Source organism: Myodes glareolus, chromosome 4, assembly GCF_982192425.1.
Source record: "Myodes glareolus chromosome 4, mMyoGla1.1, whole genome shotgun sequence".
NCBI classification, from domain to species: Eukaryota; Metazoa; Chordata; class Mammalia; order Rodentia; family Cricetidae; genus Myodes; species Myodes glareolus.
This window is the reverse complement of record NC_142029.1, coordinates 71670697-71686641: the sequence shown is the minus strand read 5'-3', so window position 1 is coordinate 71686641 and position 15945 is coordinate 71670697. Positions and strand designations below refer to the sequence as shown.

The following is a 15945-nucleotide window of genomic DNA, read 5'->3' as shown; positions in this document are numbered from 1 at the left end:
ACCAGTGTTTGGGAGGATTGCTTAACAGATGAAGGACCTGCTACACAAGCCTGACAACCCAAGTTCAGCCCCTAGCACCCACACGGTGGAAGGAGAGGACAGACCCGCCACAGGCTTTCCCTAACTGCCACTTGTGGATCCTACCATATGCATAGCCATACACGCACACTTCTGCATACACAAACTTTAAACATAGAAATCATTAATAAATATTGAACTTAATGATATGCATACTACAGTATTTAGTGGACGTGTGCTCATACTTGATTATTTAGAAATGCATCTACAGCATGAGGTGGCCTGATGGTGTAGACGGGAGACGAAGAGACATTCTGTAAAAATGGACAGCCTGTAATAGGTGGTGAACGTTGGTTGTGGAGTGTGGTCTACACATTTATATTTGGAACTTTTATGATAAAGAAAAATGCTCAAACCCTTTGAAGCAATAGTTCTTTTAGAAATTTATCTCACATATATATCTATACAGGTGTTCAATGTATATGATTAAAGCCATTTATTACAGTATTATTTGTTGCTGTCGAATATTGGAAGTAACCACAATGCCCATTAGTAAGGTATAAACTATAGTTGATTCACAGAGTTTGAAGTTTGAATGCTGTGTGGCTATTGAAGAAAAGACACATCTCTTTATATGCTACTGTAAAACAATCTCCAAAATATACTGGTAAATCCTATACCTAGAGAAAGAGGAATACCTATATGTCCTAGTTGGTTTCTTTCTTGCTCTGATAAAACACTGACCAGAATCATCTTGGAGAGGAAAAGGTTTATTTGGCTTGTATTTCCATATTACAGTCCATTATTGAGGGAAGCCAAGGCAGGAACCTGGAGACAGAGCCTGAAGCAGAGATCATGGAGGTAGCTTACTCGCTTGCTCCTCATGACTTGTTCAACCTGCCTTCAGATACTACCCACTGCCCAAGTGGCACCACCTGCAGTGGTCTGGCCCCTCCTACATCAGTAATTAGTCAAATCAGTGCCCCACAGACTTGTCTATAGTCTGATGGAGGCATATTCTCAATTTAGATCCACTCTTTCCAGATGTGTCAAGTTGACAAAAAAAACAAACAAAGCAACAGTCAGTATATTATATGAACAGATAAGAGAGTTGTACACTGGAGGCTAAAGGAATGCCAATGTTATGTTCCCACATCTTGTCTTTAAAGGCTTTATATATACACACAACATACACAGAGACAAGCATACTCATATACATGTGTATTCTGTTTGCATAGGATTTTCTCAAAAGTCACCCAAGAAATGAATATTAATAATTACTCTTTAAAGAAAACAGGAGGGGAGCCAAGGGTGGGAGGAGACATACTTTTTATTATGTACATTATACTCCCTTCTGAATTTTGTAGTCTGTACATGGTTTACATATTCAGAAAATAGATATAAGCTTACTTAGTGGTTACCAAGTTTGAAAAGAATATTGAGAAGGGACAGCTAGAGAAGAAGGGGAAACTGGGAAAGCATCACTAATGATGGGAAAAGGTGTGCTAAGGAAGAGTGGGCTGTCTGTTATGTCTGATATTGCAGTGACTTTGGTAAAATGCAGATTCAAGACATCTCTGTGATTTAGAAACAAAGAAGTCATTGATGCCCAAAGCCTTAACCCTGGCTCTATCCTGTTTAATTTTCAGCGCTTAGAAGATTATCAGCGTCGCCTTGACACCTCCAATCTCAAGTTGTCCGAGTACCCAAATGTTGATGAGCTCAGGGTGAGAGATGTTCTAATCATAATTAAAAACATAAAGTAAAATGTGCTAAAGACCTGGCAGGCAATTAACATCTCAATGGGAATAGCTGTCCTTCAAGGAGTTGTGTTGTAGTTGTCTGCATTTATGACTACATTCTGCTTGTTGATATCTGATCTGTGTCAAGGGGTTTTCATCTTTATCAGAGATTATTTTGTGAGATCCTGTAACTGTGTGGCAGGAATTGTTAGAAGACTTGGGAACACTAGCTATTACTAGATTTTAATTGCTCTGTACTTTTTACTGTTTTATTATAAGAACTTTTCAGATCACTGAGTCAAGATAATTTTTCCATGACACTTTTGAAAAGCATGAGGGATGAAACCAATTTAAGAATAGTTAACTTTTTATTAAATCGTTACTTCCTATGCCTAGGCTTTAGTATTAGTAACCTTTTAGTATATTAAGTCTTTTTTTTTTTTTCTCTGAGACAGGGTTTCTCTGGATAGCTTTGACTGTTCTGGAACTCACTCTCTACATCAGGCTTACCTTGAACTCACAAAGATCCACTTGCCTCTGCCTCTCAAGTGCTGGGATAAAGTCCTGTGCCACCACAGCCCTAAGTCTTTTTTTATACCAGTTTATTGATAGTTGTATTGGCAAAGTTACTTGATATCTATTTAAAATAAACTTTATACCATATATAATAGTTTTATCAGAAAACATGCTAATGTGTGTATTTCCTTACCTGCCAAAGAATGAGAGTTCCCCTCGAGATGCTAATGCTAAAACATGGCGCTTTTACTAATAAATAAGTTGCTGGCACAGACAGTAATTGGCATTTTCCTAATAAATACTGTCATTTAAGACTTTCTTTGGGAGGCTGGAAAATGTTAGGAATTAGGGCCCTAGAACTCAGAAGTCTTGTACAGATACACACACATAGCATTCACCATCTGCTTCTGGTTTATTGCAGCTAAGGAGTGGGGACATGTTGTGACTCTTTGTAATGCTGTCCATAAGCTTTTACCCATCTGGAGGGTTTGCAGAGAATATGCAGGATTGTTTTTCTGTAGAATTCTTCTTTTAGAAGATTTTATTCAGGCTGTTTTAACATGGATTATTTCATTTTCAAGACATAGCAATACCATGTCTGAATGTAAGTGATATCTTTTGTATTAAGACCGTTTTGTAAAGATACTAGTTGTTCTGGCTGTAACCCCACTGATAAAATAATCTTGGAAGTAATTTATGTACTCTTCTTTTTACTTTGGCAGAATTTGGATTTAACAAAAAGAAAGATGATTCATGAAGGGCCTTTGGTTTGGAAGGTGAATCGAGATAAAAGCATTGGTAAGTCTCTGGAGAGAGTGTAGAGAAGAGAGTGGAAAGTCTGCCGGTGGGAAGCAGACTCGTTCACTTTTCAGTTAGCAAAAATTCTACAATATCTGAGATTTGTGGGAGCTCTGCTTGTGTGCTTATTAAGTGTAAACCATGTTACATATTCATCTAGGAATGTAGCAGAAAACTATCCCACTTGAGTTCTGTCGTCATCTCCTGAGGAGTCTTTGCACTGAGTTTTCTGTGGACTAGCATCTTTTGAGTTCTTGCAGTGAGGGAGCATTACTTTGAATTCTTGTAACTCTCAGATGATATTTCCACAAAGCATACTAAGATGAACTATTAAAAATGAAATTAAAGAGGATAGTTTACAGATCAGTTTTTAATATTAGCTAGGTTTTCCAGAAATAATTTCCTTTATTTTAAATTTCTGTACTTAACAAGTTCTCTACATTTTTATTTCTAGATCTTTACACACTGCTGCTGGAAGACATTCTTGTACTACTGCAAAAACAGGATGACAGACTGGTGTTGCGGTGCCACAGTAAGATCCTGGCGTCCACCGCTGACAGCAAACACACATTCAGTCCCGTCATTAAGCTGAGCACAGTGTTGGTTCGACAGGTGGCAACAGGTGGGTGTGTCTACTGAGGGATGCTAGCTTCTAGATGGGCTGTGAAACCGTTCAGGATACTCAGTGTTGCTTAAGCAGCACAGCAGTTTCAGTAGTTTTGTTGTCTATATGTGTAGAAACTTAAGTGAAATTTGCTTATTTAGACATCTAATTGAAATTTCACACCACCAAATTATTTAAAGACAGTGAGATTGGCTCAGTTATAGTGGTATATTATTTGTGTTTTAATAAATAAAGCTTGCCTGAAGATAAAAGTGCAGAACTAAGCCACTAGAGACCAGGGAGTAGTGGCACACACCTTTAGCCCCAGGACTCAAGGCCACTGTGGGCTACATGAGAGTGAATCAGTCTACAAGAGAAACACATTTCACACATTGATTCTAGCACTTGGGGTGATATGCTCCATCCCAGTCTTGGTGCAGTCCGAGGTTTGGTGGAGAGCGTTACAGGCTACAGTCATGCTAGGACAGAATCGCCCCTTTGTTTGTCTGAGCCTTGGTAGAGGTGAGTACTCTCTAGTGACTTGGCTGCTTTGCTTTTCTGATCTTCAACTTGAACCCCAATATCTGCCTCTGGATTTTTATTCATCATGCTACACTCAGTGGTTTTCTGCATTTAAAATTTTCAGTACATTTTACTTTTGTGTTTATTCTGTTCAAATTGGTGATAGATGTCAGGAAAGGTAGTGAATACTTTGAGGGTTACCCCAGTGAGAAGGCTGCCTTTAAAATGGCATGCTTGTTGGGAAAAAGTGAAAATTGAAAAGGTGGGTGAATTTTTTTGTTTTATTTAATTTTATTATTTTATATGTATGGGTGTTTTGGCTTCATATATGTATTTCTCTGAACCACATTTGAGTCTGATGCCCTTGGAGGCCAGAAGAAGGTATCGGATCCCTGGAACTGGAGTTACATACAGTTCTGAGCTGCCATGCAGGTGCTGGGAACCAGTGTTCTTAACTGCCACACCATCTTTCCAGTTCCGAGTTTGGGTTTTTTCTAGCAGTTTAGGTTGACAAGTTATAGTATAGTTGTATCAGGATGAGATCCTTTATTTAACTTAATTTCATGGCAGCAGACTTTGTAATCTCTTTTTTACAGTTTCTCAAATAATCTTAACAACTTGGAAAAACATCAGTTTAAAATAAATGTGAAAGGAATAGCATTGGGTTCAGTAGTTTGTTTGTGTTTTCATGTATGCATTTAATTTCAGAATTACAGGCTTGATAGAACTCCAAATCACATTCTACTTGAGCGGAACATACTCGTTATTAAGACAGAACTTGTATGAGGCCAATTATTTTTTATTGTTTGAGAATTTCATATATGTATATAATATAAAGTTTTGGTTTAATACACTCCCTGTTCCCTCCACTAATTTTCTATCCCAACTTAATGTGTTTTCCCTTTTTTAACTCACTGAGTCCAATAAACTATGACTTATTTTTGTTACTAATGAAATACTGTGTTGACTTTTACAAATTAGTTTATTTAAGTGATAGATAATGTAACTTACAGTGAGTTTCACAAAATTTAAATTTATAAACTTGACAAAGTTTTGTAAAGTGAACATATATAACTTTTATCTCAATTAAGATGTAGAATATTTGTATCTGCATCTGGAAATATCTCATAGCTTCCTTGGTCATAGTGGTAGAATAAGGTTTGTTCTCTTCTTTTCTAGATAACAAAGCTTTATTTGTCATCTCCATGTCAGATAACGGAGCCCAAATTTATGAATTGGTAGCACAGACAGTTTCTGAAAAGACGGTGTATGTATCAGATTTAATTACTTTTTTCCTAATCAATATTCTATTATTCAAAGTATAAATGTTCCACAAACTTTGTTTTATTGAGACTTATTTCATTGTTTGTGTACGTGTGTGTGTGTGTGTGTGTGTGTGTGTGTGTGTGAGAGAGAGAGAGAGAGAGAGAGAGAAAGAGAGAGAGAGAGAGAGTTGTGCACATGTGTCCAGGTGCCTGCAGAAGTCAGAAGAAGGTGTCAGGTCCCGTAGAGCTAATGTTATAGGTGTTATAGGTGCTTGTGAGCTGACTGACATGGGTTCTGGGTACTGGATGGTTGTCCTCTGGAGGAACAAGCATGTTCCCTAACTGCTGAGCCATCTCTCCAGCTTGCAACTTGCCTTTGTACTAGGATTATGAAAACCACCTAGAAATCAAGTACTTCCTCTTGTATTCTCGTGAATATTCCTCTAAGAATTTGTTTCTTTTGAAATTGGTGGTTTTGTTTTTATTTTATTCTACTGAAAATAAATTTTCTAAAGAAAACTTCTCAGAAGTGCCAAATTACTCTTTTAAATGAGTACTGTGTCCATGCTAGAGTTTTCTGTGAAGTATATTTTAGAGTCTCTACATGAGTGGGGCCAAAATAAAGATGTTCTCTGGCAGCATGGGTGGTGTTTGGGTGTTTTCTCCTTTTCTTTGAGTGTATTGATGGGGTGTTTCTGATTTCCTCCTGCCTTTTGGACACCTCTCACCCCCTGAAGCTGGCAGGACCTCATCTGTCGAATGGCTGCGTCAGTGAAGGAGCAGTCCACAAAGCCCATTCCTCTGCCACAGTCGCCACCTTGCGAGTAAGTGCTGTTGCGCTTGTTGGGAAGACATGCGAAGTTCTTCTTTAGAATGCCATGGAGTTTGGACATCTTCTGATGCTCAGGGGTTCTTTCTTTTTTCTGCAGAGGAGACAATGACGACGAAGAACCATCAAAATTAAAAGTGGAACACCATGGCCTTTCAGTCACTGGTCTGCAGAGCCCAGGTGAGCTGCAGAGGCACAGCTTCCTGGAGGATGTACTCCGCTGCCTGTGAGAGTGAAGGCTCTGTGCTGCTACCAGCTTAACAGATGCTGTCTGGGAGCCCTCTTTGCCAGTGCTGCGTTGCTCTGTGCTGAGTGCTTTCTTCAGTGCGTGATCTCTGTAGCTTACGTGGTTTACACTGCTCCCAACGTTTCCTGATTGTCCCATGTTGAAAGTGAAATGTCCGCTAAGGTATTCTCTACCTTTTCTGTTCCACTGACAGACAGAGTTTTGGGATTAGAATCGCCCTTAATTTCATCAAAACCTCAGTCTCGTTCACTGAGTACCCCTGGCAAATCAGAGGCAGAACATCTCTTTGTGACTGCAACACAATTTGCAAAGGAGCAGCATGCAAATGGGACACTGAAGGAAGATGATGGCAGTTATCCAATCCCAATCCCAGAGCCACACTTGCCTGTGTCAGAGGAGCGGTGGGCGATAGACGCACTGAGAAATTGTAAGTTTTATTCCTAACTTTTGGCAAAGTGCATGGTGTACTGGAAAGCCGTTTAGAGAGAAAAAGCAATGTGTTTTCATGAAAAAAGAAGTCTAAACCATGGATATCTTCCCTTCAAGAAATTTATGGTATTGTTTGAAAGAGAATATGAACCTCACCTCACCCCCATCCCGTCACTTTTAAAATCTAGCATTCCAGGAGTAATAAGGCTTTTTTGTCAAATCTGTCTGGGTTGGCATGGTCAGAGAAGGGAAGCAGTAGAGAGAAGACAGATGTGCTTGTCACCTTGAAGGGTGATTATAAATAATTGAAATAAATGTGTAGACTAGAACCACTCAGACAAAAGCAATATCAGGACGCAAAATGAATGCAGGGCTCAGGGTGCTTGGAGAACAGTGAGTGGACAAGTGGCCTGCACATACAGTACAGGTTGGAGGAACGTAGGAGATCAGTTTAGCAATCAGGAAGATGGACTGAGAATTCTTGCTGTTATAAATTTTAAATGCCAGGTTGTATCCTCCATATCTGATGGACAGACCCATCACAGAATTTTAGGAGCTTTTCCAAATTATACATGTTCTGTGTTTTATGTGGAGATTTAATATTCTTCACAATAGCTTCTTCATGCAAACCATCCCGGGGAAGTGGTAATGGGGAGGTGGCGTTTTAGGGCTGCCATTTTGGGGAGAGATTAAGATACTTGAGAAAGGGGGAGGTCTTCTTAGACCTGAACCCTGCTTGGAGAAGAAGAGGGTCAGCCTGTTGTGGAAGCAGGGAGTTACAGTTATTTAAAATCTCATTTGCTTTGGATTCTTCTGAAGTAGCAGACTTAGTGCTGTCTGGTAGCTTACTGCATGGTCCTAGAACTGCTACCACCTGCATGAGATCAGCATAAATTTAGCCCAGGGGTGAACTGGATCTAACTTTTAACATCCTAAAGAGGCCCTGCCAATCGTGAGTAAGGTAATTTTAAAACCTAATGAATATTCTTTTGAACTTATATATACTGTCACCAAATTATTGGAGTTTGAGTTTATTATGCAATTTTATTGTCTTCACCATATAGGAAAATTATTAGAAAAAATAATGTCTACTCTTGTGAACAAAAAGCATAACATTTAGCTTTGCTCGCCTAACTGCTGGAGTGAACACCTGGTATTAGTTGTATTTAGGACTTTTAAATAGGAGGGCCTCGCTACTTAGAATGCTTAGCTCTGGTCACGTGTAATTTAATGTTATATTGTGTAGAAGATCATATTTTTTATTGCATTTTTCAGGATAAAATGATTATATAGGCTGGATGTAGTGGTGCATATTTTTAATCCCAGCACTCAGGAGACAGAGGCAGGAGGATCTCTGTGAGTTTGTGGCCTGTCTTGTCTACTAAAGAGAGTTCCAGGACAGCCACGGCTGTTATACAGAGAAACCTTGTCTCCGAAAACCAAAACAACGCAAAACAAATTGTGTAGGATTCATATTTTGGTTGTATCTTGTTATGTGTTCTTAGTTTTAGAAGTGAACTGGCAGTCAGTCTGTGATAGTCAGTTTTCTTTCTGTTCTCTTCACCCCACTGTGACTCCTAGTGGGCTTGTTGAAGCAGCTGCTGGCCCAGCAGTTTGGTCTGACTGAGAAGAGCACCGGGGAAGACTGGCAGTCCTTCTCAAGATACGGGTCAGCTTCTGAAGAGGGGCAAGCAGAGAGTGGCATCCAGGACTCTGAAAATGTTAAGGCTTGTCATGCCGGGGAAGGACAGATGCCTTTTAAAACTGGAACTGGTGACTTTGCAACTTGTGACAGTCCACGGACTTCAACTGAGTCTTGTGCTACACAAGATTCAGTAATACTGGCATCCCAAGACAGCCAGGCAAGTAACATTTTAGTAATGGACCACATGATCCTGACCCCAGAGATGCCTACTGCAGAGCCAGAAGGGGGTCTGGATGACAGTGGAGAGCACTTTTTTGATGCCCGTGAAGCACATAGTGATGATAATCCATCAGAAGGTGATGGAGCAGTTAAAAAGGAAGAGAAGGATGTTAATTTACGCATCTCAGGCAAGTGGCTTTCACATTTCAACTTTGCTTTTGGTTATTGTCGACTGTCTTATTTGCTGGAATGAATGTTGTTTCAATATCTAAATTGTGTGTGTGTGTGTGTGTGTGTGTGTTTATTCCTTCATAACAATAAATACTGAATCTGTTCTTTGCCAGATCCTGTCATAGGGACTGGGAGATTGAACAGTGAAAAACGCCAGAAACTCCATTGTTCTTAAGAAGCTTAAGTTCCTGAAGGGAAAGAGTAATGGAGAATAAAAAGCAAGTGGTAGGCATCAGATGGTCAGATGAATTAGGAAGAAAATAAGGGCAGCTATGGCCAGAACAGAGCACCGAGGGCACATGTGGTCATCGGTCTAAGCAGTAGCCAGAGTGAAGTGCAGGGAGAGGCCCTGTGGATGCCGGAGAGAGTGCTGTTGTCACTGGGGACAAAGGTGGAAAGGGTATTTGGTAGTGAAGTGGAGTCCGGTTGTTATGGAAGCGTTAAACTCTTACAGCCCTGACTAATATGAAGTTAGTCAGGAATCATTGTGAAAGTTTACTGAGGTTGGCTTTAATCTGAACTGGAGTTAAAGCTAAATTTGGGAGCTGTTGGTTCCCCCACGTAGTTGCTTTTCAAGTTGTCATATGACCCCATTCTGGTGGCAGTGCTAATCTCATCAGAATGTCCTGTCTCCACCAATAGGAAACTGTTTGATCCTTGATGGGTATGATGCAGTGCAGGAGAGCTCCACAGATGAGGAGGTTGCCTCCTCATTCACCCTGCAGCCTGTCGCAGGCATCCCTTCTGTGGACTCCGCCCACCAGCAGCAATACTCCCCTCAGAATACTCATTCTGATGGGGCAGTTTCACCATTCACCACAGAAGTCCTGGTCCAGCGACGCTGGAGAGCTATGGAGGATGCTTGTTTTGAGATCCAGAGTCCCTCTTCTTGTACAGATTCACAAAGCCAAATCCTGGAGTACATTCATAAAATAGAGGCTGACCTCGAACACTTAAAGGTATGTCGTGTTTCAGTCTCCATAGCACTTGGTCCTAAGAGCACAGCAGAGTGTATGTTTGGAGTGATGGGATTCTGATGTCCAGGTTCTGTGTCTACCTATTTTTATTTTTTTGGCCATTAGTCATGAATAGGCCTGGTTAAAAGCTGGTAATGACACTATTTGTCTTGTGACAAAATTACAAGAAGAGGAAAGTTGTAGGTATGTAGCTAGTTACATGTCTGTTTGAGTTTTTTAATTTTAAGAACTTCAAAGTACTTGGGGCAGTTGGTCTCCATTATGTTGGACGATGTGGAGTGAGTTAAGTGGGGTTGCATGGCTGGGAATCAAGACCAGGTAATGCTGTGACTTGCTGTAGCCTATTAATTATCTGTGACTCATGGAGTAGTGTTGGTAGTTGCCCAGAGGCCATAACAGGTAGAAATTGGCTCCAGTGGCCAATATCTGTTATCCAAACACATGAGTATGAATGAAGTGTTTTGGAAATTGGTCGTTAAAGACCTCACTGTGGTGGTTTCTATGAAAAGGACTCTATTTTAATTTCTTGAAAATAAATTATTTTCAAACAATATGTTCTGATTATGGTTTCTCTTCCTCCAACTTCTCACAGCTTTTCCCTACCTCACCATCCATCCAACTCCACACCCTCTCCCTCCCTCTCTCTCTCTCTCTCTCTCTCTCTCTCTCTCTCTCTCTCTCTCTCTCTCTCTCTCTCATTAGAAAACAAGTAGGCAATTTTCAAAGAGCAAAACCAAACCTAGAATAAACAAAAGCAATAACAACAACAAACTAACAAAAGCAGGAGAAACACACACACAAACAAAACCCATAAACACAAAATTGAAAACCATATCAGAAGTGAAAGACCAGTACAGTAAAAACGTTGGCTCTGGTAGATGCAGCTACTAGAGCCCACACACTTTTTTCATAACATCATTTAGTTGGAAGATGTAGTGTTTAAGACTTTGCTCCCTTGGTTTTCTTTAAACTCCACATAATAAATAGATTTTCCCCTTTTCAGTCTATTTCACATATTATCGTTATGTGGCTAGCAAGGTGTCTAAAAGGCCTGTGTTCGTCTGTCACATGGTATGAGACCATTTTCTGGGTGACTTCCGCCATGGGCAGGTCACCTTTACTTGCTTCTCCAGTATTTTACGTAGAAAGTTGTTACTTGTTCGGGTGAGAAATGGGAGAAGGAAATTTACCTCCTTCTCGGCTAGTAGCATCTTCAGTGGTCATTGTTAATGCTGAGATTCAGGGCCATGTGCCTATAACAGAGAATACCTTCATTCCCATTTTCAACTAATTTTATTTTTTTTATGCCATCCCCGTGGAAAATCTTGGATGTTACAGAAGGTGGAGGAAAGTTACGCCCTTCTTTGCCAAAGGCTGGCTAGCTCAGCCCTCCCTGACAAGCTCTCAGGTATGTGAAATGGTGGCTGTCTTTCTTAACAGCACATGGACGTGTGATTTATTATTCTTTAATATGAAAATCTGTAATTTCTTTTCTTTCCTGTCTGTCGAAACTGCTTGTTTCTAAACATCATATATCAAGGCTGCTGACTTTGCCCTTCCTGCTCTCAGAAGAGCTGTGGTTGTCAGCTCCTGTGCCAGCCCCTCCTCTCTCTCTTCACCTTTTCCAGGCTGAAGGCAGAGTGGAAGGAAGCCTGGTGAACCATAAATTCAGTAGTAGAACCTGCGCTGTGCTGCTTCAATTCCCTTGTGAGGCGCCCTGCCATACTTTGTGCCTCTTCTGACACCGAGGCCAGCAGGGCCCCTGGTGCAGCTCAGCCTGTGTTCATGAGCCAGTTCATACTCACTTGCTTGTGTTCTTTGAGGGTACATTTTATGGTTTAGAAGTGGACAGGACCATGTCCACGGGTTACACATGTGTTCTTCACAATGTTAATTTTTTTTCTTAATTGGACTTCCACATATCTTCATTCTTCTCAGATAAAAGTTAGAGCCCGTGTCCTGGAGGTGACTGCAGGCTGTTGGATTTTGAGTGTCGGCCCTATGTCAACCACATCCCGGCTCCAGTGTGGACACAGAGAGAGTGTGACAGAGGATCTGCCTGGAACCACCTGGGCTCGGCCATGCCCCAGGGTGTCCCACGTGGGACTAGTTCTTCAGTTTGGCAGCTGCACAAGTCTGTCAGTGAGGGAATGTCATTTCTCTCACTCTCCTCTCCTCACTATCAGAAATGCATTTTGATTCAGAATAAAAACCAAATGTATAGAGCTTTGGGTGTAGGATATAAAATTGTACGTAGGTAAGACAAAGAGAAAATCAGATGTATTTATTTGATTTCATTCCATATTTGAAAGCACACTTTAATTTTTACTTTGCCTTGTTTTGTTTTAATTGAGTAGTGGGAGTTTTAGCCCCTTGTATTTAGCACACCCAAGGATCAATTGTTCCTAAAGCCAGGATCAGGTGGGGGATCGGGAGGTTAGCAGAGCAGCAACACAGAAGAAAGAGGGCTACCTGACCTTCACTAACCTGTAACCCCAGCCGCTCTGTCCAGAAGGCTGCCTTTCTGGGGGTCATCTCAGCGATGCTACATGACTCCTGTATGCGGATGCAGATGACATGAGCTATGTGCTGTGCAGTTGGTCAGAGCAGGTGGACCTCTTCTCACCCCAAGGCAAGCATCTCTTCTGTATAACTGGCCTCCACCGCAATTAACAGGAATCTTCAATACACTAAATGGCAGGCACTTGAAAATGGGTGTATTTCCTTTGTTGTCTTTTCTGTTGATAGTTGGGATTTGGGAGAGAAGAAAACAAATTTTTATTTTCTTGATTATAAATTTGTTATTCTTGGTATTGTTGAACTTGTATAATTATATATTGACTGGCACTTGTATGAAACGTTCCCTGCAGAGTGAGCAGGATATAAGAACAAAGAAACGGAATGCTTCAGTGGTGATGGGGTGCTGCGGAGGGGAGGGGTGGGGGGAGAGTCTGAGAAGGTTTTCTAAACTGAATCACTACTGAGTTAAACCATGGCTGTCACTAGCCACGGGTACTGCTGATTATAAGGCCAGTAAAAAATGAGTACCTGGATGTTTGACTCTAATTTTTTGCACTGATGGTGCCAAAGGGCTCTTCAAAGTCACAAGCAGAGCCAAGAGTGGGCAGAGGAAGGTGTGGCGGAGAGTTGCTTGCATCACCCCACTGCCACAGCCCTGCCTGCATGGCGCCGTGACTGGCCTTGGGAACTGAGAGGTGAGCAGTGCAGCCACCAAGGTGCTGGTGATAGCTGCAGTGTGAGCAGCACCTGTGGAGGGTGAGCTAGTCAGAACTGTGGCCTGAGAACTCCTTACTTGTGTTGGCTTTCAGTGGTTTTCTTTGTGTATTTGGTAAATATGTTTTTGAAGTGTTCTGTAAAAAAAAATCATTTGTCAAATCTAAATTCTGTTAATAAACAAGGAGTTCACATGTTACTCACATCTTGCAGGAGGGCCCCCTGAATTCTGGGGGCAGTCAGGATGTAATTTTATTCTCCCCTAGTGCCCCTCAAACCCGGATTTTTCTCACTGTGGATGATCCCCCAGCTGCTTTTATTAACACCTCTACAACTTAACAAGTTCGTCTGTCTGGGTCCAGATTCCCGTTTCTGCCCTTTGAGGACTCCTCTATGTTCTTAGATCGATCAGCTTGGATCCTTGTACCTCATCTCTAAATTGGAATTGTATTTTGAGTCATAGGTCAAGCATAGCTCAGAATGGGCTTTGAAATTTTGATGTGGAACATTATAAGTGAAGTTTGGGATTTTGAACTCCCTGTATCTCTTAGGAGAAGCAAATAGAGACCAAATGGTTCTGTTGTCTTCCAGGCAGCCTCTTACACTACACCATCTGGGTAGCTCATCAGGAGAAAACCAGACTGCAGCGCTCTGCTGGCTTCCAACACTACAGGTTCTTCCTTGGTCCTCTAGCATAGCTCAACTTGAACTCCGCTCTCCTGGTTGCTTGCTCTCCTTTTCCTGACTCTTAGCCTCTCTTAGGGTTACAGCAGGGCAACTGGAAAGGTACTTTGGCATTGCTCCAGTACTTCCAAATAAATGCATATTTATTACATCTTCAGGTGAAACCTCAAAACCAAGTGAAATCTGAAAAGAAAAACAAAAAACTCCGCTTTTGTTTGAGAGTTCCTTTTTCTTACCAGCCTTACTTCTTGCCTGTCCCTCCCTTTTTGGCCTCCCGTGCCTTCCATTTCATTTTGGCCATTGTAATCACATCCATTTGACTTTGACATTACATATCCCTTCCATGGCGGTGACAGTAGGTATTCCTCCTGTTCTGGAATAGTTATCTCCAAGTTGGGTGCAGTCTGTTTCTGTCCTGAAGCGTACTAGGCCAGCAAGAGGGGCACAGCATCTTCTGCAGAGCCAGAAAGTCGTGTGTGCCATGGGCACAGCCCCTGACACTGCTCTCTTGTAAGCTTAGTGGCTCTTCTGTCGCTAAGTGGCAGATTATGTGTGGAGTGTCTCCTTTTCAGAGAAAAGCCGTAATCAAGCCAAACCAGCAAACCTTCAAAGTACTGTAATTTAAAAGGATGGCTTTGGCCATGTATTTTGTATAGTTTCAAAGCAGCTAACTGGACTGTTGGAGTTCTGCTGCTTACACAACCCAAATTGTAACTATTTATTGTATCACATGGGAGGTTATTACATGAGTGTTTTCGCCTTTGTCTTCCCCAAACACCTTCTAATGACCTCTAGAGAGAACAAGCCCTCTTTTAGAAAATGTTTTGTTTCTTTGTCTTTGGGGGAGGGAGGAAGAAAAAAGTCCTTTTTGCATATTTTTTGGAGTAAAAACTGTAAGTATGCTTCCTAAGATGCAGTAGTTTACTCTCTGCTCTGCTCTTTGGCATTGGCAATGGTCCGGTGCCTTCGCCTGTATTCCAGCCAAGCAGTCTCCTGTCTGCAGGTATGGGAACATGTTTAGAGCCACTTATGCTTGCTCTGTACTTCCTTCCCTCCATGTTGCAGAAGGCACCATAGGACCTTAAACTACAACATTAGCAAGACTTTGCAGAAGTATTTCGTAGACCATGGTTTTATTTTTCTGGCTCTTCACCCCCATTTAGTGTGATCTGTAAAATTGTTCTTTCTTCAAGAAAGGAGCTTTCTTGTTCTGCCTGTTTGCCTTCCCCATGGGGATTGAGGGTTTGGGTAATAAATTGTTCAGGAAAAAGGGGGACTCCTAGAAACCAATCCCTCCCCACCATTTCCAGGTGCCACCCGCTAAGCAGACACTACAGCATGGTGACCGTAGCGTGCACACTGTTGGTTTTTAATGAGCCTCTTCCCCACTAGAGCGTCTCACTTTCCTCGTTCACCATACAATCATGTACTCTTTAACAGAAATTGCTTTTAAGAGAAATCTGGAACTATCTTTAAAAAAACCTTATTAATAATCATGTATTTTTACTGATCACATTTTGAAATGCCTAAGAGACTTTATTGCTCTAATTATCCAGATGTACCTTTGTAAAAAGCTCTTTTATGAATTAGCTGATAAGGCTGTATGTTTCTGGAACAAAATATTGGGTCATCTAAAACTTTCTGTTTTCTGGGGTCTGGGAAAATAGAAAATAAGAGTTCAAATATTAAATAAGCTTAAAAGAACCAAGTATGTGACTTTTTATTTGTATGAATTCCTATTTGTCTTGTGCAAATTGCTTAATTTTTGAGACAGGGTCTTGTCCTAGGTTGGCCTCGAGTTCCTTCCTGCCTGTGCCTCCCAAGTGCTGAGATTGCAGGTATCACCACCACTCCTGGCTATACAAGTTATTCTTGAGAAACTGAGTGGACAAGGAGCCATTAACTAGTCTCCCTGGCAGTGGCTTACATGTCTGGCCTGCTTCTTGTGACATCTTTACTGGTGGACGGGTCTTTGGATCGTTGTC

General features: G+C 41.3%; 1 protein-coding gene across 4 annotated transcripts in view; it reads left to right on the top strand.

Moving 5' to 3' along the window:
* Positions 1-15664, top strand: part of Arhgef12 (Rho guanine nucleotide exchange factor 12) — a 134127-nt gene extending 118463 nt beyond the window's left edge. For all 4 annotated transcript variants that reach the window (XM_048417103.3, XM_048417102.3, XM_048417100.3 and 1 more), the window contains 11 exons: positions 1668-1745; positions 2999-3074; positions 3529-3696; positions 5380-5467; positions 6203-6289; positions 6395-6474; positions 6735-6968; positions 8552-9022; positions 9708-10024; positions 11381-11450; positions 11981-15664. In XM_048417103.3, the coding sequence (XP_048273060.3) occupies positions 1668-1745; positions 2999-3074; positions 3529-3696; positions 5380-5467; positions 6203-6289; positions 6395-6474; positions 6735-6968; positions 8552-9022; positions 9708-10024; positions 11381-11450; positions 11981-11991 (1680 nt within the window). In that variant the 3' untranslated portion in view covers positions 11992-15664. The remainder of the gene's footprint in view (positions 1-1667; positions 1746-2998; positions 3075-3528; positions 3697-5379; positions 5468-6202; positions 6290-6394; positions 6475-6734; positions 6969-8551; positions 9023-9707; positions 10025-11380; positions 11451-11980) is intronic.
* The last annotated feature ends 281 nt before the right edge of the window (positions 15665-15945 follow it).